Source organism: Anolis carolinensis, unplaced genomic scaffold (genome assembly GCF_035594765.1).
Source record: "Anolis carolinensis isolate JA03-04 unplaced genomic scaffold, rAnoCar3.1.pri scaffold_10, whole genome shotgun sequence".
NCBI classification, from domain to species: Eukaryota; Metazoa; Chordata; class Lepidosauria; order Squamata; family Dactyloidae; genus Anolis; species Anolis carolinensis.
Window position 1 is genome coordinate 6,867,351 of NW_026943821.1, and position 25,028 is coordinate 6,892,378.

The 25,028-nt window shown below is 41.5% G+C and overlaps 1 protein-coding gene across 2 annotated transcripts; it reads left to right on the forward strand.

The window, feature by feature from the left end:
• Positions 1-5,550: 5,550 nt before the first annotated feature.
• Positions 5,551-25,028, forward strand: LOC134293840 (ADP-ribosylation factor 6-like). 2 transcript variants are annotated; one of them, XM_062962712.1, is made up of 2 exons: positions 5,551-6,054; positions 22,310-25,028. In XM_062962712.1, the coding sequence occupies exon 2, from the start codon at positions 22,342-22,344 to the stop codon at positions 22,867-22,869; it is 528 nt and encodes a 175-aa protein (XP_062818782.1). In that variant the 5' UTR covers positions 5,551-6,054; positions 22,310-22,341; the 3' UTR covers positions 22,870-25,028. The 2 variants fall into 2 exon arrangements, with proteins under 2 accessions (XP_062818782.1, XP_062818783.1); XM_062962713.1 differs by lacking the exon at positions 5,551-6,054 and adding an exon at positions 7,878-8,119.

The following is a 25,028-nucleotide window of genomic DNA, read 5'->3' on the forward strand; positions in this document are numbered from 1 at the left end:
TTTCAAGTTTGCTATTGCTCCCCATTCATAATCGCCTAGCATAGGGCTCCCTCTACTGGTAGCAAAATGAATAACACCAATATTCAATTGACATTTCTGCTAACTCAGGCTGAATCTATACCATGTAATGCCATTTCAGAATGCAATTTCAACAGGATTATATGGTAGTGTAGACTCCTATAATCCAGTTCAATGCAGTTAATCAGCATTCTGAAATGCCATTATGGCAGTGTAGATCCAGCTCATCACCACCTTTAAGGAATTTCTAATTTCTTAAAATTCTATTAAGAAGTTCAAATGTTGCTACATTTAAAAACCCAGTCCTGTTAATGACAGGCTGTCTTGTGTAGATTGAATTCCATCCATTATAACCAGGCCAGGATAATATAACAATTAATAATCTATCTACGCACATAATAAAAGTGAAAATATGTATGTATATGTGGCTGGGATGTCCACTTACACAGACAAGCTCCCACATCCACCAATCGCTATAGGTCCCACTACTCAGGAGACACCAAAGGCCCTTTTTCCAATGACATTGCAGATTATAGTGAGCGCCATGAACATGTCCAAGAGCCTGCCAATGTCCTCCACAAACACCATCCTGCCCACCACCCAAGGGAAGGCAATTTCATCCTAGAATTTCTGTTTTTCCTCCACCACAGACATCCCAGTGTTTCCTGCTTTCTCCACTGGAGTGGAATTTGCATGACCCCACCCACTGCCTCTCCCTTAAGCCTTTCCTATTCTTTCCTATGGCACACAACAAGCAGAGGAATTGATCAGCAATTGAACATACTAGAGAAGATTGGAGAGAATTCACCATGATTTAAAGGAGTTGTAGAGACTGGGATGTATAGTTCACCTGCAATCTAAGAGCACTCTGAACTCCACCAGCAATGGACCTAGGCCTCACTTGGCACACAGAAAGCCCATGATCAAGAAAAAACACTGGAGGTCTTTGGAGGGATTTATAGGAGTTGTAGTTCACCTACATCCAGAGTGCACTATGAACTCAAACAAGAATGGGTCTGGACCAAACCTGGCATGCATACCCGATATGCCCATATTTGAATCCTGGTGGGTTTTGAGGGGAATTGGCCTGGACATTTAGGAGATGTAGGTACTGGGATGCATAGTTCACCTGCAACCCATGAGCACTCTGAACTCCACCAAAGATGGAATTGGACCAAACTTGTCACACAGAACTCACATAACCAGCAAAATATACTGGAGGTCTTTGAGAGAAATTCACCTTGATTTGGGGGAGCTATAGTTCACCTACATCCAGAGAGCATTGTGAACCCAAACACCAATGGATCTGGACCAGACTTGGCACACAGACCTGATATGCCGAAACGTGATTACTGGAAGGGTTTGCGGAGAACTGACCTTCCTTTCTGGGAGTTGGCAAATAGGACTAGCCTTAGGTGCATCTGCACTGCACACATAACGCAGTTTGATACCGCTTTAACTTCCATGGCATCCTGGGAGCGGAAAAGTAACTTCTATATAGGACTAGCTGTGCCCGGCCACGCGTTGCTGTGGCGAAGTCTGGTGGTATGGGAAATAAAGTATTGAGGAATTGGTGGTAGTTAAGGTAAAGGGTAAAGGTTTTCCCCTGACGTTAAGTCCAGTCATGTCTGATTCTGGGGGTTGGTGCTCATCTCCATTTCTAAGCCGAAGAGCCGTCGTTGTCCGTAGACTCCTCCAAGGTCATGTGGGATGACTGCATGGAGCGGCGTTACCTTCCCACCGGAGCAGTACCTATTGATGCACTCACATTTACATGTTTTTGAACTTCTGGGTTGGCAGAAGCTGGGGCTAACAGTGGGGGCTCTGTCAGTTCCCCCAATTCAAACCTGCGGCCTTTCGGTCCAGAAGTTCAGCAGCTCAGCGCTTTAACATGCTGTGCCATCAGGGGATATTATTTCCTAAAGGTTGTGAATATACAATATTTCTGATTGTTTTGTTTTTTTTGTCTGTTGGAGGCAAGTATGAATGCTGCAATTAGGAAAAATGATTAGGATGTAATGGCCTTGCAGATTTAAAGCCTAGCTGTTTCCTCCCTGAGTGATTTTTTTGTTGGGAGGTGTTAGCTGGCCCTGATTGTTTCCTGTCTGGAATTACCTTGTTTTCAGAGTGGTGTTGTTTGCGATATTTTATATGTTTCTACTGTCTGTGGCCCTGAGAAAACAGAGGATTGGCCAGACTTTGATGATGGGAATCCTTTGTTGGGCGGTGTTAGCTGGCCCTGATTGTTTTCTGTGTGGAATTCCCCTATTTTCAGAGTGTTGTTCTTTATTTAGTGTTCTGATTTTAGAGATTGTATTGTTCTGTTTTATTATACCACATTAATTTTTATATATTCTGATTTTAGTGTTTTTGAATACTTGGAGCCAGGTTGTATTCATTTTCACGGTTGACCGCAACACAATAATAATAATAATAATAATAATAATAATAATAATAATAATAGTAATGATAGTAATGATAGTAATAATAATGACTTTGGTAATACATAGTGCTTCACTGCCTTCTCAGCTTCCTTTCTGGAAGAATCCTTTCTTGGGAGGTGTTAGCTGGCCCTGATTGTTTCCTTTGTGGAATTTCCAATTTCCTTGCTTTATTTACTTTCTTTATTTCTTTATTACTGTCCTGGTTTTAGAGATTATATTGTTCTACATTATTCTATCCTAGAAATTATTTCATATCAAAGTAGAATCTCACTTATCCAACATTCGCTTATACAATGTTCTGGATTATCCAACACAGTCTGCCTTTTCATAATCAATGTTTTTGTAGTCAGTGTTTCAAATTCATTGTGATATTTTACTGGTAAATTTGTAAATACAGTACAGTAGAGTCTCACTTATCCAACATAAGTGGGCTGGCAAAATGTTGGATAACCAAATATGTTGGATAATAAGGAGGCGTTAAGGAAAAGCCTATTAGATATCAAATTAGGTTATGATTTTACAAATGAAACACCAAAACATCATGTTAGACAACAAATTTGGCAGAAAAAGTAGTTCAATACGCAGTAATGCTATGTAGTAATTACTGTATTTATGAATTTAGCACCAAAATATCACGATATATTGAAAACATTGACTACAAAAATGCGTTGGATAATCCAGAATGTTGGATAAGCGAGTGTTGGATAAGTGAGACTCTACTGTAATTACTACATAGCATTACTGCGCATGGAACTACCTTTTCTGTCAAATTTGTTGTATAATATGATGTTTTGGTGCTTAATTTGTATAACGATTACCTAATTTGATGTTTAATCAGCTTTTCCTAAATCCCTTCTTATTATCCAATATATTTACTTATCCTGCCGGCCTGTTTATGTTGGATAAGTGAGACTCTACTGTATATTGATCATCTTATATTATCTGCTTAGAACTGGATTATATGAGGCCCCTTCTTCACAGTTGTATAAAATGCACACTGAAGTGGATTATATGGCAGTGTGGAGTCAAGATAATCCAGTGCAAAGCAGATAATATAAGATTATAAATGGGTTATATAGCTGTGTGGAAGGGCCTTGAGTCTACACTGCCATATAATCCAGTGCAAATTAGATAATCTGTGGAAGAAGCCTAAGTGAGGCCTAACCTTGCCTGTCCCCTAACTGAAACCTGGCTGTCCCTTGGTTGCTAGGCAACGAAGTGGGCAGAGATTAGCCCTCTAAACTGGCAGCAATTGGATAAAAACAATTACTGCTCTCCCTCTAATTAGGACTTTATTTTTCTTTTCTTTTTGTTGTATCAACCTAGAGGCGTGGATGATGGGTTGTGTTGTCAAATTTCGAGGTTGGGGGGCCTGTAGTTTTGTTGTTTTGTCCACTGCCCTGATGCCATCACTCTTTTATATATATAGAAGTGGGCAAATGAGACTACCCCTAGGTGCATCTACACTGCAAATTTAACGCAGTTTGATACCGCTTTAACTCCCATGGCATCCTGGGAGTGGCCCTCCCTAAAGAGAAAAGTAACTTCTATATATATAGGAAGTGGGCAAATAGGATCAGCCCTAGGTACATCTATACTGCAGACTTAATGCGGTTTAATACCGCTTTAACTTCCATGGCATCCTGGGAGCAGAAAAGTAACTTCTATACAGGAAGTGGGCAAATGGGACTAACCCTAGGTGCATCTACATCGCAAATTTAACGCAGTTTGATACCTCTTTAACTCCCATGGCATCCTGGGAGTGGCCCTCGCTAAAGAGAAAAGTAACTTCTATATAGGAAGTGGGCAAATAGGATCAGCCCTAGGTGCATCTATACTGCAGATTTAACATGGTTTGATACCACTTTAACTTCCATGGCATGCTGGAAGTGGAAAAGTAATTTCTATACTTACTTACTTACTATATACAGTAGAGTTTCACTTATCCAACACTCGCTTATCCAACATTCTGGATTATCCAACGCATTTTGTAGTCAATGTTTTCAATATATCGTGATATTTTGGTGCTAAATTCGTAAATACAGTAATTACTACATAGCATTACTGCCTATTGAACTTTTGAACTACTTTTTCTGTCAAATTTGTAGTATAACATGAAGTTTCGGTGCTTAATTTGAAAAATCATAACCTAATTTGATGTTTAATAGGCTTTTCCTTAATGCCTCCTTATTATCCAACATATTCGCTTATCCAACGTTCTGCTGGCCCACTTATGTTGGATAAGTGAGACTCTACTGTGCTTACTTTCTATATAGGAAGTGGGCAAATAGGATCAGCCCTAGGTGCATCTACACTGCAGACTTAACGCTGTTTGACACCGCTTTAAACCTTTATGGAATTTTGGGCGTGGCCCGCCCTAAAGAGAAAAGTACTGTAATTTGACAGAAAAAGTAGTTCAATACGTAATAATGCTATGTAGTAATTACTGTATTTACAAATTTAGCACCAAAATATCACGATGTATTGAAAACATTGACTGCAAAAATGCGTTGGATAATCCAGAACGTTGGATAAGTGAGACTCTACTGTAATTTGACAGAAAAAAGTAGTTCAATACGTAGTAATGCTATGTAGTAATTACTGTATTTACGAATTTAGCACCAAAATATCACGATGTATTGAAAACATTGACTGCAAAAATGTGTTGGATAATCCAGAACGTTGGATAAGTGAGACTCTACTGTAATTTGACAGAAAAAAGTAGTTCAATACGTAGTAATGCTATGTAGTAATTACTGTATTTACGAATTTACCACCAAAACATCACGATGTATTGAAAACATTGACTGCAAAAATGTGTTGGATAATCCAGAACGTTGGATAAGTGAGAATCTACTGTACTTACTTTCTATATAGGAAGTAGGCAAATAGGATTAGCCCTAGGTACATCTACATTGCAGACTTAACGCGGTTTGATACCGCTTTAAACTTTTATGGAATTTTGGGCCCTAAAGAAAAAAGTAACTTCTATATAGGAAGTGTGCAAAAAAGGGCAACGAGTGGGTGTGGAGCAAAAAAAAAAAGAAAAAGAGGCAGTGCTGGCCCTTTAAGAGGCCGGCGGGCGCATGCGCAGTGCCGCCTGCCAGGCTGCAGGGAGGAAAAGGGAGTCTTTTTTCTCCTCCTCCTTGAGTCCGCGCCCTTTCCTATTCCGGGACGGAACCGCAGCAAGAGAAGGCTCTAGCCTGGAAGGGGAAGCAGACCCTGCGGCAAGGAAGGAAGCCTCTTTGGATGACTTTGCAGCCGGATCGAGGAGACAGAGAAGCGGCCAAAAAGAAGCAGCGGCAGCAGCGAGGAGAGCCTCCGCCCCGTGGAACGTGGAGCAGCCGCGAACGCGCGTGATCATCAAAGCCCCGCCGGTTGTGACGTCAGCGGGGAAAAAACTTTCTTCCCAACGTTCGAAAGGCGCGCTCCCGACAGGCAAAGAGGGCACCCGGGCCCCCTCCCGCCCCGGAGAGACAAGGAGGGGGCAAAGAAAACTTTTCCCCCTTAATTTATTTTTTTTTAAAATTTTATTTTATTACATTTTTATATAATATTATTGTATTATATTTTTCCTTCTCTTTCTTCTAAGGTGAGTTTTTTTTTAAATCCATAGTATTTTTGAAAGTTGTAGTTTTGCTTCTAGATCAGGCCTGGGCCAACTTGGGCCCTCCAGGTGTTTTGGACTACAACTCCCACAATTCCTAGCAGCCTACCGGCTGCTAGGAATTGTGGGAGTTGTAGTCCAAAACACCTGGAGGGCCCAAGTTGGCCCAGGCCTGATCTGTAGCTGCCATAGCCTTGAGCCGTGGGAGTTTAAAGTGACGCCAAACTGCGTTAGCTCCACGGTGTAGAATAGGCACCTTGTCTGTCTTTAGGAATTGTTTGATTGGCAGACATTGCACATGGAGCTGAATTAAAAAAAAAAAAAAACGCCCCAAAGCTTTGCCTTAGAGGCGCATCTACACTGTACAGTTAACACAGTTTGATACCACTTTAAATTCCGTGGCTCAATGTTAAATTGTTTCGGGGTTTTTGTAGCTCAGCGTGAACCTGTTTTGGAGATGAATGGAGAAAAGTTACCCCAAAGCTTTACCTTGAAGGTGCATCTACACTGTACAGTTAACACAGTTTGATACCACTTTAAATTCCGTGGCTCAATGTTAAATTGTTTCGGGGTTTTTGTAGCTCAGCATGAACCTGTTTTGGAGATGAATCAAGAAAATTGGCCCCAAAGTGGTGCCTGAAGGGTGCATCTGCACTATGCAGTTAACACAGTTTGATACCACTTTAAGTGCCGTCGTGGCTCAATGTTATGGGTTTGTGGGTTTTTGTAGTTCACCGTAAACCTGTGAATGGAGAAAAGCTACCCCAAAGCTTTACCTTAAGGGTGCATCTACACTGTACAGTTAACACAGTTTGAAACCACTTTAAATTCTGTAGCTCAGTATTACATTGTTTCTGGGTTTTTGTCGCTCATTATAAACCTGTTTTAGAGATGAACTGAGAAAAGTTACCCGAAAGCTTAAGAGTGCATCTACACTGTACAGTTAAAACAGTTTGATACCACTTTAAATTCCGTGGCTCAATGTTACATTGTTTCTGGGTTTTTGTCGCTCATTATAAACCTGTTTAAGAGATGAACTGAGAAAAGTTACCCGAAAGCTTAAGAGTGCATCTACACTGTACAGTTAACACAGTTTGATATCACTTTAAATTCCGTGGCTCAATGTTACATTGTTTCTGGGTTTTTGTCGCTCATTTTAAACCTGTTTTAGAGATCATACAATCATAGAATAGTAGAGTTGGAAGAGACCTCATGGGCCATCTAGTCCAACCCCCCGCTAAGAAGCAGGAAATCTGAGAAAAGTTACCCGAAAGCTTAAGAGTGCATCTACACTGTACAGTTAACACAGTTTGATATCACTTTAAACGCCGTGGCTCAGTGTTCTGTTGTTTCTAGGAATTTTGAACCTGTTTTGGAGACGAATTGAGAAAATGCACCCCCAGTTTTTGCCTTGGTGCATCTACACTGCTGACTTAACGCAGTTTGATACCACTTTAAACACCATCACTCAAGGTGATGGGTGTTGTAGCTTAATGAGACCCTCGCCCCGCCCTGAATCGAGAAAATGCACCCCCAGTTTTTGCCTTGGTGCATCTACACTGCTGACTTAACGCAGTTTGATACCACTTTAAACACCGTCACTTAAAGTGATGGGTTTTGTAACTCAATGAGACCCTCGCCCCGCCCTGAATCGAGAAAATGCACCCCCAGTTTTTGCCTTGGTGCATCTACACTGCTGACTTAACGCAGTTTGATACCACTTTAAACACCGTCACTCAAAGTGATGGGTTTTGTAGCTCAATGAGACCCTCGCACTGTTTGTTTGGTAGAGAAGACCTTGTAAAAGGATATAAGTCCTTTGATTCCATGTCGTTGAGCGCTGGCAGTTTTAGAGTGGCGTACAAGTGTGTTAATTCGACAGTGTAGATGCACCCAATCATATATTTTTATTATTTTTTTCCCTCTCCTCCAGAGGAGGCGATCGTGTGTCTGTCTCCTCAAGCAGGGGTGGGATCTGCATTGGTTTGAATTAAAAAAAAAACTGCCATTTAGACGGGATCTGCTTCTTCGGGACGCGTGTTTGGCAGAGGTGGGTCCAAAAAAGGGTCTTATGAACGGGGCTGGGAAGGCAGCAAGCAAGGCTTTCTCTCGGTCTTCTTTTCCGCTTTGGAAAATTGCTATATTTCTGTCCGAAAGTTTAGAGACTAGATCTGGGAGTGTCTTTTTGCAAGACTTTGGAAACTGATTCGGGGCCAAGAAATTGGATTTATTTCCACATTAACACCTACTTTCGATCGCGTCTCGTTCCGATTTTTCTCGGTTTGTCACTTGACGGCACGTTGTCCCTTCTCCTTGACCCATTTCTTGCGTTTCAGCCTGCAATGAGGAGGACCTTTGTATGAAACCGAGGATGAATTCACTCTTTCCGTCCAGATCTCTATTTCGAGGCTATGGGTCGTGTTTTGGTTTTGTTGCTTTTTTTTTTCCGTATAGAGCTGCCAAAAGAAGGGAAGGAACTTTTTTGTACAGCGACCATTTTGAAAATAGTTGTGCAGGGGGAAAGAAAAAACAAAAGTTGTGCATTTAGTTTTGCTCTTGGTGCAACTGCATTTGGATTTTGCATGCAGCTTGGGGTTTTGTTCTATTGCAGGCACTGGCAAAGTTGGGCCGGCCGGGTGTTTTGGACTCCAACTCCCAGCATTCCTAACAGCCTCAGGCCCCTTCCTTTTCCCCCTCAGCCGCTTAAGCGGCTGAGGGGGAAAAGGAAAGGGCCTGAGGCTGTTAGGAATGCTGGGAGTTGGAGTCCAAAACACCCGGTGGACCCAACTTCACCCATAATTTTGTCCCGGAAAGATATAAAAACCGTCCGAAATGCAAGCAGGTGAAGTGGGTGGAGAGGAGAAATTCCAGTTGTGAGACTCACCCACAACTTCTTTTGTGTCATTGAACTTTACTGGCTCCAAAATAAAAATTCCAGATTCGAAACGATGGTTTCCTGTTTCCGGGAAAACCCGTCTCCTCGGTGAACTTGAGCGTGACCTTCAAACTTGATTGGATTGCTTCAGGTTCCCGAAAAACTGTCTACACTGTGAAATTAATGCGGTTTGGACTGTTTTCTGGTCGCTCACGCTCTTTGGAAAAGAAGGCTCCAAACTTTGTGGAACCACTATTACCAGGATTCCATATACAGTAGAGTCTCACTTATCCAACGTAAAGGGGCCGGCAGAATGTTGGATAAGTGAATATGTTGGATAATAAGGAGAGATTAAAGAAAAGCCTATTAAACATCAAATTAGGTTATGATTTTACAAATTAAGCACCAAAACATCATTTTAGACAACAAATTTGTCAGAAAAAGTAGTTCAATACACAGTAATGCTATGTAGCAATTGCTGTATTTACGAATTTAGCACCAAAATATCACGATACAGTAGAGTCTCACTTATCCAACATAAACGGGCTGGCAGAATGTTGGATAAGCGAATATGTTGGATAATAAGGAGAGATTAAAGAAAAGCCTATTAAACATTAAATTAGGTTATGATTTTACAAATTAAGCACCAAAACATCATGTTATATACAACAAATTTGACAGAAAAAGTAGTTCAATACGCAGTAATGTTATGTAGTAATTACTGTATTTATGAATTTAGCACCAAAATATCATGATATATTGAAACCATTGACTCCAAAAATGCGTTGGATAATCCAGAACGTTGGATAAGCGAGTGTTGGATAAGTGAGACTCTACTGTAATTGAGACAGAGCGGTTTAAGTGGTGTCAAACTGGAATATGTTCTACAAGTGTAGATGCAACACATGAGTTTGGATCGCCGCTCTTGGGGCTTTCCAAACTTCTCGTTCCCTTTTCCACCTTGTGAGAATATAGAGCTAGCATTTGACAGGGTTACAAACAGATTTGTGAAAAGCTGACAACTGGAAGAATCTGGCTTGCTGTATGGCCATGTTCCAGAAGCATTCTCTCCTGATGTTTAGCCCACATCTATGGCAGGCATCCGCAAAAGTTGTGAGGTTTGTTGGAAGCTAGGCAAGTGAGGTTTATATATCCGTGGAAAGTCCAGGGTTGGAGAAAGAACTCTTTCCTGTGTGGATGTTGCAATTGGCCAGCTTGATTAGCATTGAATGACCTTGCAGCTTCAAAGCCTGGCTTCTTCCTGCCTGGGGTAATCCTTTGTTGGGAGCTGTTAGCTGGCCATGATTGTGTCTTTTCTGGAATTCCCCTGTCTTCTGAGTGTTGTTATTTTAATATTGATATCATTGATTTTTATTTTTATTTAATATCAATATTAATTTAGTATTATTGATGTTATTTATTTAAATTTATTTATTTATTTATTTGCATCACTTTTGCCCTGCCCTTCTCACCCGTAGGGACTCAGGGTGGCTTACAACAGTCGGCAATTTACATTGCCCAGAACACATTCAATAAAACAATAAAATCCATAAACATTACAACAATATTTTTATATGAACATCATTTATTTTAATGTTATTTTAATGTTCATATTATTGAAATATTGATGTTATTTATTTATTTTAATATTACTCTTTAGTTAATTATTTTATTATTTGTTATTTTGATATCAGTATTATTTTTCTTCTAATATTCCTTCTTTAAATATTTATTTTATTTGTTTTAATATTGATAATATTTTAATAAGTAATATTTATTTTATATTTGTTATTTATTTATTTTAATATTAGTCTTTAGTAAATTATTTTATTTGTTATTTTAATATCAATATTATTTTTCTTTTAATATTCTTGGAATATTTATTTTTATTTTAATATCAATAATATTTTAATAAATAATATTTATTTTATATTTTAATTTATTTTAATTTATTTTAATTGGATGTCTTGGGATAGGTTTATGCTATAGAATCAATCCAGTTCGACATCCTGGGAGAGTTGTAGTTTTGTTGGAGCACCAGAATGCTAAAGATCTTGCAAAACTCCTAGGATTCTCTATCCTTGAGCCTTGGCATTTCAAGTGGTGCCGAACTGCATTTATTTTTCAGTGTGGATGCACCCTTGGAGAGACTCTACCCAGTCATCTTGGCTTGGAAAAGAAAAGTGGGAGTCAGACATGCTGCCTTTTTTCTCTCTTGTAGATTGTGAAGCATGAATGCTTGCTTTGGGAGGCATGGGGCTCCTTGCACGGCCTTGGGCGAGGCGCTGGCTTCGCTCCAGAGAACAGGAAGTGTCTCTCTGTTTTGTGACAGCAAAAGGGAGGCAAAAGGGCCTTGACTTCCTGTGGGTTGCAGCTGCTGACTCCGAGCCTCAGTTTCCCCAGTCTGTAAAATGGGAACATTCTCATGCATAGTTGGTATTGCTCATAGGACTACAACTCCCATCATGCTTCCACCAAGGTGGCTAGTGCTCATGGAGTCCCATGAACAACTGAACACACCACAGGGCAGGGGTCCCCAAACTAAGGCCCGGGGGCCGGATGCAGCCCTCCAAGGTCATTTACCCGGCCCCTGCCCTAAACTTCAGACTTAGGGTTGACCTAAGTCTACCTGGTCTTTGGAGGTCTCTTTGTTTACTTATGGCCTTATGAGATCGTCTAGATGGTCTTTGAAAGTATCATTGCTTAGTTACGGCCTTATGAGACCATCTAGATGGCTTTTGGAGCTCACTTTTGTTACCTATGGTCCTATGAGACCGTGTAGATGGCCTTTGAGGGTCCCTTTCCTTACCTATGGTTTTATGAATTTGTCTAGATGGCCTTTGGGGGCCCCTTTCCTTACCTATGATCTTATTAGATTGTCTAGATGGCCTTTGGGGGTCCCTTTCCTTATCTATGGTTTTCTGATGGTCTTATGAGATCATCTAGATGGCCTTTAAGGGTCCCTTTCCTTACCTATGGTTTTATGAAATTGTCTAGATGGCCTTTGGGGGGCCCTTTCCTTACCTATGTTCTTATGAGATCATCTAGATGGCCTTTGGGGGTCCCTTTCCTTATCTATGGTCTTCTGATGGCCTGATGAGATCATCTAGATGGCCTTTGAGGGTCCCTTTCCTTATCTATGGTCTTCTGATGGCCTGATGAGATCATCTAGATGGCCTTTGGGGGTCCCTTTCCTTATCTGTGGTCTTCTGATGGCCTTATGAGATCATCTAGATGGCCTTTGGGGGTCCCTTTCCTTATCTGTGGTCTTCTGATGGCCTTATGAGATCATCTAGATGGCCTTTGAGGGTCCCTTTCCTTATCTATGGTCTTCTGATGGCCTTATGAGATCATCTAGATGGCCTTTGAGGGTCCCTTTCCTTATCTATGGTCTTCTGATGGCCTGATGAGATCATCTAGATGGTCTTTGGAGGTCTCTTTGCTTACCTATGTTCTTATGAGATTGTCTAGATCAGGAGTCCCCAAACTAAGGCCCTCCAAGGTGATTGACCTGGCCCCTGTCCTAAACTTTAGACTTAGGGTTGACCTAAGTGTGAAATGACTTGAAGGCACACAACAACAACAATCCTAATTTTGGACTATTTCATCATAGTCCAGGCCCCCAACAGTCTGAGGGACTGTGAACTGGCCTTCCACTTAAAAAGTTTGAGGACCCCTGCCACAGGGGGTTGGGTGGAATTGACCTTGATTTTTGGGAGTTGTAGTTCACCCTTATCCAGAAAGCACTGAACCCAACTGATGATGGATCTGGACCAAACAGACCCAACATGGCCAATTGTGCATATAGGCAGGGTTTGGAGGTGATTGCCCTGGAAATCTGGGAGTCGTAGTTCTCCCTTATCCAGAGAGCACAAAACCCAGCCAACATTGGATCTGGAACAAACTTAAGTGATATTACCAAACATCCCAAAACATCCTCTGCTCCATTAACTGTCATAGTTTCTGTTGTTCTGCTATGAGTGGGCAAGTTTCTAGACCTCAATGAATTTGGGGGGGGGGGGGGGGATCAGATCACTTTGATTTGAAAGTACAGTAGAGTCTCACTTATCCAACATAAACGGGCCAGCAGAACCTTGGATAAGCGAATATGTTGGATGATAAGGAGGGATTAAGGAAAAGCCTATTAGACATAAAATTAGGTTATGATTTTACAAATTAAGCGCCAAAACATTATGTTATACAACAAATTTGACAGAAAAAGTAGTTCAATACGCAGTAATGCTATGTAGTAATTACTGTATTTACGAATTTAGAGCCAAAATATCACAATTTATTGAAAACATTGACTACAAAAATGCGTTGGATAAGCAAGTGTTGGATAAGTGAGACTCTACTGTACACTTGGTCAGCTAGGGATGGGTTTTATATATTTACTAGCTTTGCCCGGCCACGCGTTACTGTGGTTTATGCTTTCAGAGTGTTGCTCTTTATTTACTGTCCTGATTTTAGAGATTATATTGTTCTGTATTATGATATCACAGTAATTATTACATATTATATTGATAATCTTATATTATCTGCTTAGAACTGGATTATATGAGGCCCCTTCTTCACGCTGTATAAAATGCACACTGAAGTGGATTATATGGCAGTGTGGAGTCCAGATAATCTAGTTCAAAGCAGATAATATAAGATAAATGGGTTATATAGCTGTATGGAGTCTACACTGCCATATAATCCAGTTCAAATCAGATAATCTGTATTTTATAGGCAGTGTGAAAGAGGCCTAAGTGAGGCCTAACTCTGCCTGTCCCCTGGGTTGAGTGGGTTGCTAGGAGACCAAGTGGGCAGAGATTAGCCTTCTAACTGGCAGCAATTGGATAAAAACAATTATTCCTCTCCCTCTAATTAGGACTTTATTTTTCTTTTCTTTTTGTTGTATGAACGTAGAGGCATGGATGAGGGGTTGTGCTGCCAAGTTTAGTGTTTCTGGGGTGTGTAGTTTTGTCCTAGGCTGAAATTTCATTACCCTTTTATATATATAGATTTTTCCTATACATCGGGAAAAGGGACCAATTAGGACAAAATTGCCATTGTATGTCAAGGCGTGTGTGTGTGTGTGTGTATAGGTGTTGGATGGACCAGCTTTTCCACCTGCAGACATTCTTAGGTATTAGATTAATTACTGGAATCAGGACAAAAAGGTGAGAAAAAAGAGAACTGTGGAGAATCAGTATTAAAAGAAACATTACTGAAGCACGTTGCAAGGTATTTTTAAAAATGGAAGTGGTTTGACGTGCAGCCAGAGAGATGATGCAGTTTCGAGATAAGAAGCAACTGTGAAAGAGGGTCATAGATGATGATGATGATGATGATACTGTGTTGTCAAAGGCTTTCATGGCCGGAATCACTGATTCACTGAGTTTTCCGGGCTGTATGGCCATGTTCCAGAAGCATTCTCTCCTGATGTTTCACCCACATCTATAGCAGGCATCCTCGGAGGTTGTGAGGTCTGTTGGAAACTAGGCAAGTGGGGTTTATATATCTGTGGAATAATGTCCAGAGTGGGAGAAGAAATATCTTGTGTCCATACAGGCCAGACTACATACAACAACCCTATTTCGTGTCTGTTTGAGGCCAGTGTGAATGTTGCAGTTGGCCACCTTGATTAGCATTGAATAGCCTTGCAGCTAACCAAGGATTCCCCCAGGCAGGAAGCTCCAGGCTTTGAAGCTGCAAGGCTATTCAGTGCTAATCAAGGTGGCCAATTGCAACATTCACACTTGCTTCCAACAGTTCTTGTTACAGTAGAGTCTCACTTATCCAACACTCGCTTATCCAATGTTCTGGATTATCCAACAAATTTTTGTAGTCAATGTTTTCAATACATCGTGATATTTTGGTGCTAAATTCGTACATACAGTAATTACTACATAGCATTACTGTGTATTGAACTACTTTTTTCTGTCAAAATTATTGTATAACATGATGTTTTGGTGCTTAATTTGTAAAATAATAACCTAACTTAATGTTTAATAGGCTTTTCCTTAATCTCTCCTTATTATCCAACATACTCAATTATCCAACGTTCTGCTGGCCAGTTTACGTGGGATAAGCGAGACTCTACTGTATTTCCCACCCATCCTATTTACACATTGAGCACGTCGTGTAACTAGGATGCTCAATTTGCCCAAGTTCTTCTTCTGTGGAACTCCCTGCCCCATGATTCTAGCCAGGCCCCATTCCTGTACGCTTTCTTTTGGAAGAAAACAATATTTTATTCAGGCAGTATTGCTAATTGAGTGGCTTTGACCGGGGATCTTTTGTACTCCTCTGTGGCTTTTAATCCAATTCCTCTTTAATATTATAATTGGTTGAGCTGGGCTTTAAGTGTGCTAAATTGCGACCTGTTTTTTACCCGTCTCGGTTTGGATACAGAAATAAAAGTGGGGCACAATAATAATAAAATATCTCAAATATGACAAGGAGGACGCTGCCAGTCATTATCTTGGGATGTGATTGGAAAACCCAGATCCGATTTCAATGTGGTTGAATGTGATTTTGATATTTTTATTCCCCTCTTTTATCTCTTGGTGCTGTATTGTTCTTGTTTCCTGTTCCCATTTGAAAATAGTCATTTTGGGGAAAGCTGATAACAGAGAGTTTTTGGCTGTGGAAAAAACCTTCGAAACATTTATCAGCCTGCCTTTATTGGCCAAGTAATATTGCTTTTCTTGCTACTTCATATCAGCCACTAAGATAATAATGTTTGAATGTTGGACCAGGGTTCGAAAATTGCACTTGTTTCAGATCTTGATAATTATAAAATAGTTATAATATATCATATAAATAATGACGATGATAATAATAATTTGTATGGGAGAAAGAACATGTCCTGTTTGAGGCAGGTGTGAATATTGCAATTGGCCATCTTCATTAGCATTGAAAAGCCTTGCAGCTTTAAAGCCTGGGTGCTTCCTGCCTGTGAGAATCCTTTGCTGGGAGGTGTTTGCTGGCCCTGATTGTTTCTTGTCTGAGAACACAGAAATGCTGGACCACTCTTGACAACCACCATGTCAGACAACACATAGAACCCATTGAAATCCACAAGCTTGTGGACAATTTCAACAGAAAGGAAGAAACAATGAAAATGAACAAAATCTGGCTATCAGTACAGCAGAGTCTCACTTTTTTAAAAAAACACAAAAATTCATTTATGTTTCATATATAACATATACATAGCCTAAAGGTGGTTTTACAAAATATTTAAAATATTTTTGTGCATGGAACAAAGTTTGTGTACATCAAACCATCAGAAAGCACTATTTCAACTACCAATGTGGCCAATTTTGGATTTCAGAGCATTTTGGACTTTGGATTAAGAATGTTCAGTGCTTTTTTTTTAAAATTACATTCCAACAATTAACAAAATTTTAGCGATGCATGTCTTATTTCAATATACATAATACCAAAAGCAACTAATGCTTAAATGACATTTTAAACGATCCTTTGGAATGTAACACCCACCCCCCTCCCATCTAAGTGAGTAGAGTCTCACTTATCCAACACTCGCTTATCCAACGTTCTGGATTATCCAAGGCATTTTTGTAGTCAATGTTTTCAATACATTGTGATATTTTGGTGCTAAATTCATAAATACAGTAATTACAAGATAACATTACTGTGTAGTGAACTACTTTTTCTGTCCAATTTGTTGTATAACATGATGTTTTGGTACTTAATTTGTAAAATCATAACCTAATTTGATGTTTAATAGGCTTTTCCTTAATCCTTCCTTATTATCCAACATATTTGCTTATCCAACGTTCTGCCAGCCCGTTTATGTTGGATAAGTGAGACTCTACTGTATTTAAAAAGCTCTAGAATCAGGACAATAAATAAACAGCAACACTAAAAAAAAAACAGGTGAATTCCAGACAGGAAACAATCAGGGCCAGGTAACAGCTCTCAACAAATGATTTCCCCAGGCAGGAAGTAGCCAGGCTTTGAAGCTGCACTTCAATGCTAATCAAGGTGGCCAATTGCAGCATTCATGCTTGCCTCCAACAGACAAGAGTTCTTTCTCCCAACCTGGACATTATTCCACAGATACATAAACCCCACTTGCCTAGTTTCCAACAGACCTCACAACCTCTGAGGATGCCTGCCATAGATGTGGGCGAAATGTCAGAAGAGAATGCTTCTGGAACATGGTCATACAGCCTGGAAAACTCACAGGGACCCAGTGATTCCAGCCATGGAAGCCTTCGATAATACTAATAATAATCAGATGTTGAATCATAATGCATTTATTTCTCTAAACAAATTTAAAATAACTTGAGCATCCATGGACATCGGGATCCATGGTTTTTCCAGCCTCCCGGAGTTCTAAAATCATTAGTGGAAAATCTTTTCTCTATTCATTACCAGCACATAACCTTCTTGGTGTTGGCTCCCAAGGAGCGACATTCCCTTTCATGGGAGAATTGGTTGGGCCCTTATTTGCCACCTTTCGGCAAATCTCTTTCCATTTAGATAAGCCTTTTGCTTTTAAGTCACTGTGGCAGCACAATCTTTTAAATACAGAATGCAATACTATTATCTTTTTACGATGTTTGAGTATGTTTTTAACTGTTGCAATTGTGTGTTTTTCATAGCACTGGTTGTTTAATGGTTTTGAAAACTCTTATATCAAGTGAATTGTAGCTGTTATTTGCAGGAAATAAATTACAGTAAATAAGTAAACCAACCCACACAGATGAGGACCCCAAAAGTGAGTCCCTAAATCCAAGTTGCTGTGTTGATTTGTATCTGTAAACCAGTTTTAGCACGGAAATGGTTGGTCTTTTGTATTGTTAATGGAGCTTGATGTGTCATTGGAGAACAAATCGCCCCGAAAGACTTTCTCTTGTACTAGCCAGAGTTCCTAATATAAATCACTAGCTGTGCCCGGCCACGCGTTGCTGTGGCGAAGTCTGGTGGTATGGGAAATAAAGTATTGAGGAATTGCTGGTAGTTAAGGTAAAGGGTAAAGGTTTTCCCCAGACATTAAGTCCATTATAAATGGGTTATATAGCTGTGTGGATGGGCCTTGAGTCTACACTGCCATATAATCCAGTTAAAATCTGATAATCTGTATTTTATAGGCAGTGTGAAAGAGGCCTAAGTGAGGCCTAACTCTGCCTGTCCCCTGGGTTGAGTGGGTTGCTAGGAGACCAAGTGGGCAGAGATTAGCCTTCTAACTGGCAGCAATTGGATAAAAACAATTATTCCTCTCCCTCTAATTAGGACTTTATTTTTCTTTTCTTTCTGTTGTATGAACGTAGAGGCATGGATGAGGGGTTGTGCTGCCAAGTTTAATGTTTCTGGGATGTGTAGTTTTGTTGTTTTGTCCTAGGCCGAAATTTCATTACCCTTTTATATATATAAGATAATTTTAAAGTGTTACTGGGACAAACCCTTTCCTACTGTGGGGATGGCAGATGAAACCAAAGAGGTGATACCAGATTATGCCATTGCCCACTAATAGTAATTGGCCCCGAAAACACTGATTCCATTACAGCATTGGATCATATACTAAGAATAAGGCAGGGCATAATTAATTATGTTACATGTTTAATATTTATTATATTACTAGCTGTGCCTGGCCACGCGTTGCTGTGGCGTTGTCTGGTGGTGTTGGTGAGAAATTGTTGAGGTAGTGGTGGTATTGAATGTCTGTTGTATGGTTATCTTTATGTTTCGTATGCACACTGAAGTGGATTATATGGCAGTGTGGAGTCAAGATAATCCAGTGCAAAGCAGATAATATAAGATTCTAAATGGGTTTTATAGCTGTGTGGAAGGGCCTTTAGTCTACACTGCCATATAATCCAGTTTAAATCTGATAATCTGTGGAAGAGGCCTAAGTGAGGCCTAACTCTGCCTGTCCCCTGGGCTAAGGAGGTTGCTAGGAGACCAAGTGGGCGGAGCTTAGCATTCAAACTGGCAGCAATTGGATAAAAACTATTATTCCTCTCCTTGTAATTAGGACTTTAATTTTCTTTTCTTTTTGTTGTATCAACCTAGAGCCATGAATGATGGGTTGTGTTGTCAAATTTCAAGGTTAGAAGGCCTGTAGTTTTGTTGTTTTGTCCGCTGCCCTGATGCCATCACTCTTTTATATATATAGATTTTTTAGCTTGAAATATTATATTTATTACTAGCTTGGGTACCTGGCGTTATTGTACAATATGCATAATTTGTAGATTAACTACATACCAGGTTAACCTCGAGAAACTCCATCAGTACTTACAGTTTGGTATGTTGGGCACGTTCGCTCTAGTGTGCTCTCTGGCTGTAGGGCAAACTACAACTCCCACTATGATGAGTCAGTACCCTCAAACCCCTTGAGTAGATCGGGTTAGTCATGGAGGTTCTGTGTGCCAAGTATAGTCCACGTCCATCATCGGTGAAGGTCACAGTTTCCCTGGTTGTGGGTGAACTACAACTCCCAGAAAGGAAGCTTTTTTTCATGTCAGGAGCAACTTGAGTTGCTTCTGGAGTGAGAGAATTGGCCATCTGCAAGGACGTTGCCCAGGGGACGCCCAGTTGTTTTGATGTTTTTACCATCCTTGTGGGAGGCTTCTCTCATGTCTCTGCATGGAGCTGGAGCTGACAGAGGGAGCTCATCCACGCTCTCCCCGGGTGGGATTCGAACCTGGCAGCCTTCAGGTTGGCAACACAACCTTCAAGTCACGAGGCTTTAATCCACTACGCCATCGAGGGCCACAGAAAGGAAGGTCAGTTCCCCCCAAAATCCTTCGGTAATCAAATGTCGGCATATTTATTATTTATTTTATATATTTACAACATTTATACCCCGCCCTTCTCACCCGAGGGGACTCAGGGCGGCTTACAAAAATTGGCAAAATTTAATGCCCAAAATACAATCATAAAAACAAAACAATATAAACAGATCTATTAATAACATTGTTAAAACACATTATAAAAACCTTAAAAACGTATATATAATTAATTCCATTCGTCCGAGATCCTCGTGCTTCATCCTTAAATCAGGGACGTGTGTCAGGTTTGGTCTAGATCCATTGGTGTTTGGGTTCACAGTACTGTCTGGATGTAGGTGAACTACAACTCCTCCAAATCAAGGTGAATTTTCCCCAGAGACCTCCAGTATTTTTGGTCGGTCAGGGGACTCTGTGAGCCAAGTTTAGTCCAAATCCATCTTTGGTGGAATTCACAGTGCTCATTGATTGTAGGTGAACTATAAATCCCAGTATCTCCAATTCCAAAATGCCCAGGCCAATTCCCCTCAAATCCCACCAGTATTCAGATGTGGGCATATCCGGTATGTGTGCCAAGTTTGGTCCAGATCTGTCATTGTTTGGGTTCTTAGTGCGCTGTGGATGTAGATGAACTACAACTCCTCTAAATCTCTCCAAAGACCTCCAGTGTTTTTTGCCGGTCATGGGGGTTCTGTGTGCCAAGTTAGTTCCAGGTCCATCATTGGTGGAGTTCAGAGTGCTCTTAGATTGCAGGTGAACTATACATCCCAGTACCTACAACTCCTATAACTTATGGTGAATTCTCCCCAAACCCCTCCAGTATGTTCAGCTGCTGATCAATTCCTCTGTTTGCTGTTTGCCATAGAAAAGAATAGGAAAGGGTTATGGGAGAGGCAGTGGGCGAGGTCATGCTAATTCCACGCCGATGGCGAGAGCAAGGAACACTGAGATGTCTATGGTGAAGGAAACCAGAAAACCTAGGTTGAAATTATCCCCGTATGAAAGCTTTCACTTGGATGGTGGGCAGGATGATATTTGTGGAGGACATTGGCAGGGCTCTTGGACATGTTCACGGTGCTTGTTACAACTTTCAGTGTCATTGGAGGGAAGGCCATTGGTGTCTCCTGAGTAGTGGGAGCTAGAGCTATTTGTGGAAGTGGGCGCTTGTCTGTGAAAGTGGACACCCCAGCCACAAACATACATACATATCACTTTTATTATGTGTATAGATATTAAAAAGGTAAAGGTTTCCCCTGACGTTAAGTCCAGACATGTCTGACTCTGGGGTTTGGTGCTCATCTCCATTTCTAAGCCGAAGAGCCGGCATTGTCCATAGACACCTCCAAGGTCATGTGGCCAGCATGACTTCATGGAGCGCCATTACCTTCCCGCCGGAGCGGTACCTATTGATCTACTCACATTGGCATGTTTTCGAACTGCTAAGTTGGCAGGAGCTGGAGCCACAGCGGGTGCTCACTCCGTTCCCAGGATTTGAACCTGGGACCTTTCGGTCTGCAAGTTTAGCAGCTCAGCATGTATAATATTTATTATATTATATTCTAACTTTCAATATTATATTTATTTATTATATATTTGTAATATTTATTATTTATTTATTTATATAATAGATTTTTTTTTTCGTGTCAGGAGCACCTTGAGTTGCTTCTGGAGTGAGAGAATTGGCCGTCTGCAAGGACGTTGCCCAGGGGACACCCGGATGTTTTGATGTTTTACCATCCTTGTGGGAGGCTTCTCTCATGTCCCCGCATGGAGCTGGAGCTGATAGAGGGAGCTCATCCGTGCTCTCCCCGGGTGGGATTCGAACCTGGCCGCCTTCAGGTCAGCAACCCAACCTTTAAGTCACAAGGCTTTTATCCCCTAGGCCACTGGAGGCTCCACAATAGATAAATAATAGAGCATTGGATTCTGTAATTTTTGTTAGTACAGTAGAGTCTCGCTTATCCAACGTTCTGGATTATCCAACACATTTTTGTAGTCAATGTTTTCAATACATCGTGATATTTTGGTGCTAAATTCGTACATACAGTAATTACAACATAGCATTACTGCGTATTGAACTACTTTTTCTGTCAAATTTATGGTATAACATGATGTTTTGGTGCTTAATTTGTAAAATAATAACCTAACTTAATGTTTAATAGGCTTTTCCTTAATCTCTCCTTATTATTCAACATATTCACTTATCCAACGTTCTGCCAGCCAGTTTACGTTGGATAAGCGAGACCCTACTGTATATCTCAAAACCTTCAACTGAATTTTCTGCTTACAAAAACTTTTAATGCTCATTCTCTGCTTAGCTGTAACCTTTTTAGCAGGATCAGCGCTAGGAGCTTGGTAATAAGGGGCTGGAGAAACACAGACTTTTGTAGTTTATGTGTTTGCGGCAAACAATGTAATAAAGCTTCAGATGGGAAAGAGTAGACTCCAACTCCTGCTGATCCTAGTGTAGCCAGCCATATGTGCCTTTCTACAACAGGCAAAGGAAACAGCAGCTGCCTCCACAACATTTGTATGCAAGGGATGTTGGGTGGAGCCCACAGAGACAGACCTGTTGTTTTTGATGCCACTGATGACCCCCCTTTCTCTCCTTCTGTTCCAGCCTTGTATGGACTGTGGTCCTCGCCCGCAGCCATGGGGAAGATGCTATCCAAGATCTTTGGCAACAAAGAGATGAGGATCCTGATGCTGGGCCTGGACGCTGCCGGGAAGACCACCATCCTGTACAAGCTCAAGCTGGGCCAGCCAGTGACCACCATCCCCACCGTCGGCTTCAACGTGGAGACGGTGACCTACAAGAACGTCAAGTTCAACGTCTGGGACGTTGGGGGCCAGGACAAGATCCGCCCCCTCTGGAGACACTACTACACCGGCACCCAGGGGTTGATTTTCGTGGTGGACTGCGCCGACCGCGACCGGATCGACGAAGGGCGGCAGGAGCTCCACCGCATCATCAACGACCGGGAGATGCGGGACGCCATCATTCTGGTCTTTGCCAACAAGCAGGACCTCCCCGACGCCATGAAACCTCACGAGATCCAAGAGAAACTGGGGCTCACGCGCATTAGGGACAGGAATTGGTACGTCCAGCCCTCATGCGCCACGTCGGGCGAAGGACTCTACGAAGGTTTAATGTGGCTTACTTCCAACTACAAATCGTAATAATTCTAGGGCCATACAAATCTATATAAATATATTTCTATATAATTTGCGCGCACACAAAAGAAATCTCTAACCAATGAACCCTAGAACATATATTCTCTTCTGTCAATTCCCCCTTTTCCTCCTCAGTACTTTTGTTGTTGCTTTTCTTTACAAAAGAAATATCTCTAGCTGGAGTGGAACATTTCACCGGAGGTGTTGGTTTCCTTCCGAGTGCTGTGGGGTGCCTTTGGGATCTGTGCAGATCGGGGAGAAGTGGGGAAAGATAGCTGGGGTTGCGTGGCCTCCCGGTTCTCTTTTCTCATCCGTCTCCTGTGGTTCTCCAACCTGTGGTGTCTCTTAGTTGGTTTTACCCTGGATTGACTTGGATAGAAGTTTGGCCAAACCGGTGTTGTGTTGGATTTGTGGCGGTGTTTTGATCTGGAGCCCAGATCTTTTAAGGGAAACAAAAGTCTCCAATTAAGAGTCCACTTTTGGTTCAATGTGGATAGTTGCCTCAGCCCTTTTCTTGCAACCCGGGTTGCCGGAGGAGACCATGGGCGCAGTATTAATTCTCTCTTGTCACATTCTGCGATGACACGAGGTTCATTGGCTGGAACGCCTTGCCGTCGCAGACCGCCTCCTCTTAACACACCCATCCCGTTGCTCGGGTTCCCTCCTTGTTCCTTGACCTGCTCAACCTGCCTGGCGTGGAAGAGGCAAGGATGTGCATGCCCCCGGCCTGGCCAAACCAGTTTCCCCACCACAAGATGGGTGGGAAGGAAGAAACCACCGGTCGGAGAGGTAGCAAGCGCCCTCTCCCTGCATCCTAAGCAGCAATCTCAGCTTTCCGAAGAAGGCTTGAGTTATAAAAGCATGAATGGGTTTTTTTTGGTTTAAGAAGGGACATTCTGGATTGCCTTTTGCGGGTTGTCCCAGTTCCACTTGCTTTGCTTCTATAATTTCCTTGCAGGACTGAATGGATAAGGGGGCTTGTTCTGCTTTGGGTTACGTTTTGATTCCTTTGTCTCTTTTCTGTTGTAAAATTGTGCTTTCCGAAAGAAAGTAGATCTGTATCCATTCTGTTAAGCATTGGTTCTGACCCTCCCTGGACCACACACTCTTGCCAAATGTCCTGTGGAAAAGAGCCATTACTTAATTGAACTTTTTCTTCGGATCATTGGGTTGAGCTCATCTTCTGCCCTGGAAAGTAAGACCTCTTCTTTCAGAGATGAGGTTTGAGTTGGCTACTAGTTGTTATGGAGCTTCATCTCCCATCAGTCCTACAGCTCATGTCGAGCCAGGAATGCTAGATGTAATCCGGCAACATCCAGACGACGGTGTAATACTCATCCCAGTTCTACCTGATTGGAGGCAGGGTGTGTACCTCTTTGTGTGCGTTGAGCAACGTACTCACAATTGTCAAATTCGGTTCCCAGCCGCAGATTTGGATGCCTTCCAAGGGTTGGCTGCGGAGGTGTTTTTCCTTTATGTGTTTGTTTTAATTCTAATCTTATTAATGAAGCTGATCGTACGTGGCCCGTTCGGGTGTGCACCGTCTTCCCAGAGCCAAACCCAAACGAAGGGACCAAGGAGTTAACTTTTTTTAAAAAATACATATATATTCTATGTTCATGTTACTTGTCACCAGTTTCCCTGTTTTACGAAGCTGTTCCTCTGTTTGAGACGAATTTTTAAGAAGCGGAGATTGGCAGAAGAGCATTCCATGGCATCGGGAATAAATGCTTGTCGAAGGCTTTCGTGTCCGGAATCACTGAGTTGATGTGAGTTTTCCAAACTGCATGGCCATGTTCCAGAAGCATTCTCTCTTGACGTTTCGCCCACATCTACGGCAGGCATCCTCACAACCTCTGAGGATGCCTGCCGTAGATGTGGGCGAAACGTCAGGAGAGAATGCTTCTCCCCACAGCCCGGAAAACTCACAGCAACCCATTTTCCAAACTGTTCATTTTAAGACAGAAAGGCTGTTTTGTCTGTTCTCCTCCCAACGCGAATACTCAGGGAGCACCTGTGTTTTCCATTCTCCTCCTTACTCTTCTCCTTTCCTTTTGCACTCGGTCGGTTCTTTGGTTTACGTGTTAAATTCTGCTTTGAAGCCTTCCTTTTTGCTCTTCGAACCAAAGGCTTGATTAAAACCGTTCCCTTCCTTTAAGATCAAA

Bases quoted from the DNA above. Each gene is read 5' to 3' on its own strand.
- LOC134293840 (XM_062962712.1), top strand. From the start codon at position 22,342: ATGGGGAAGATGCTATCCAAGATCTTTGGCAACAAAGAGATGAGGATC.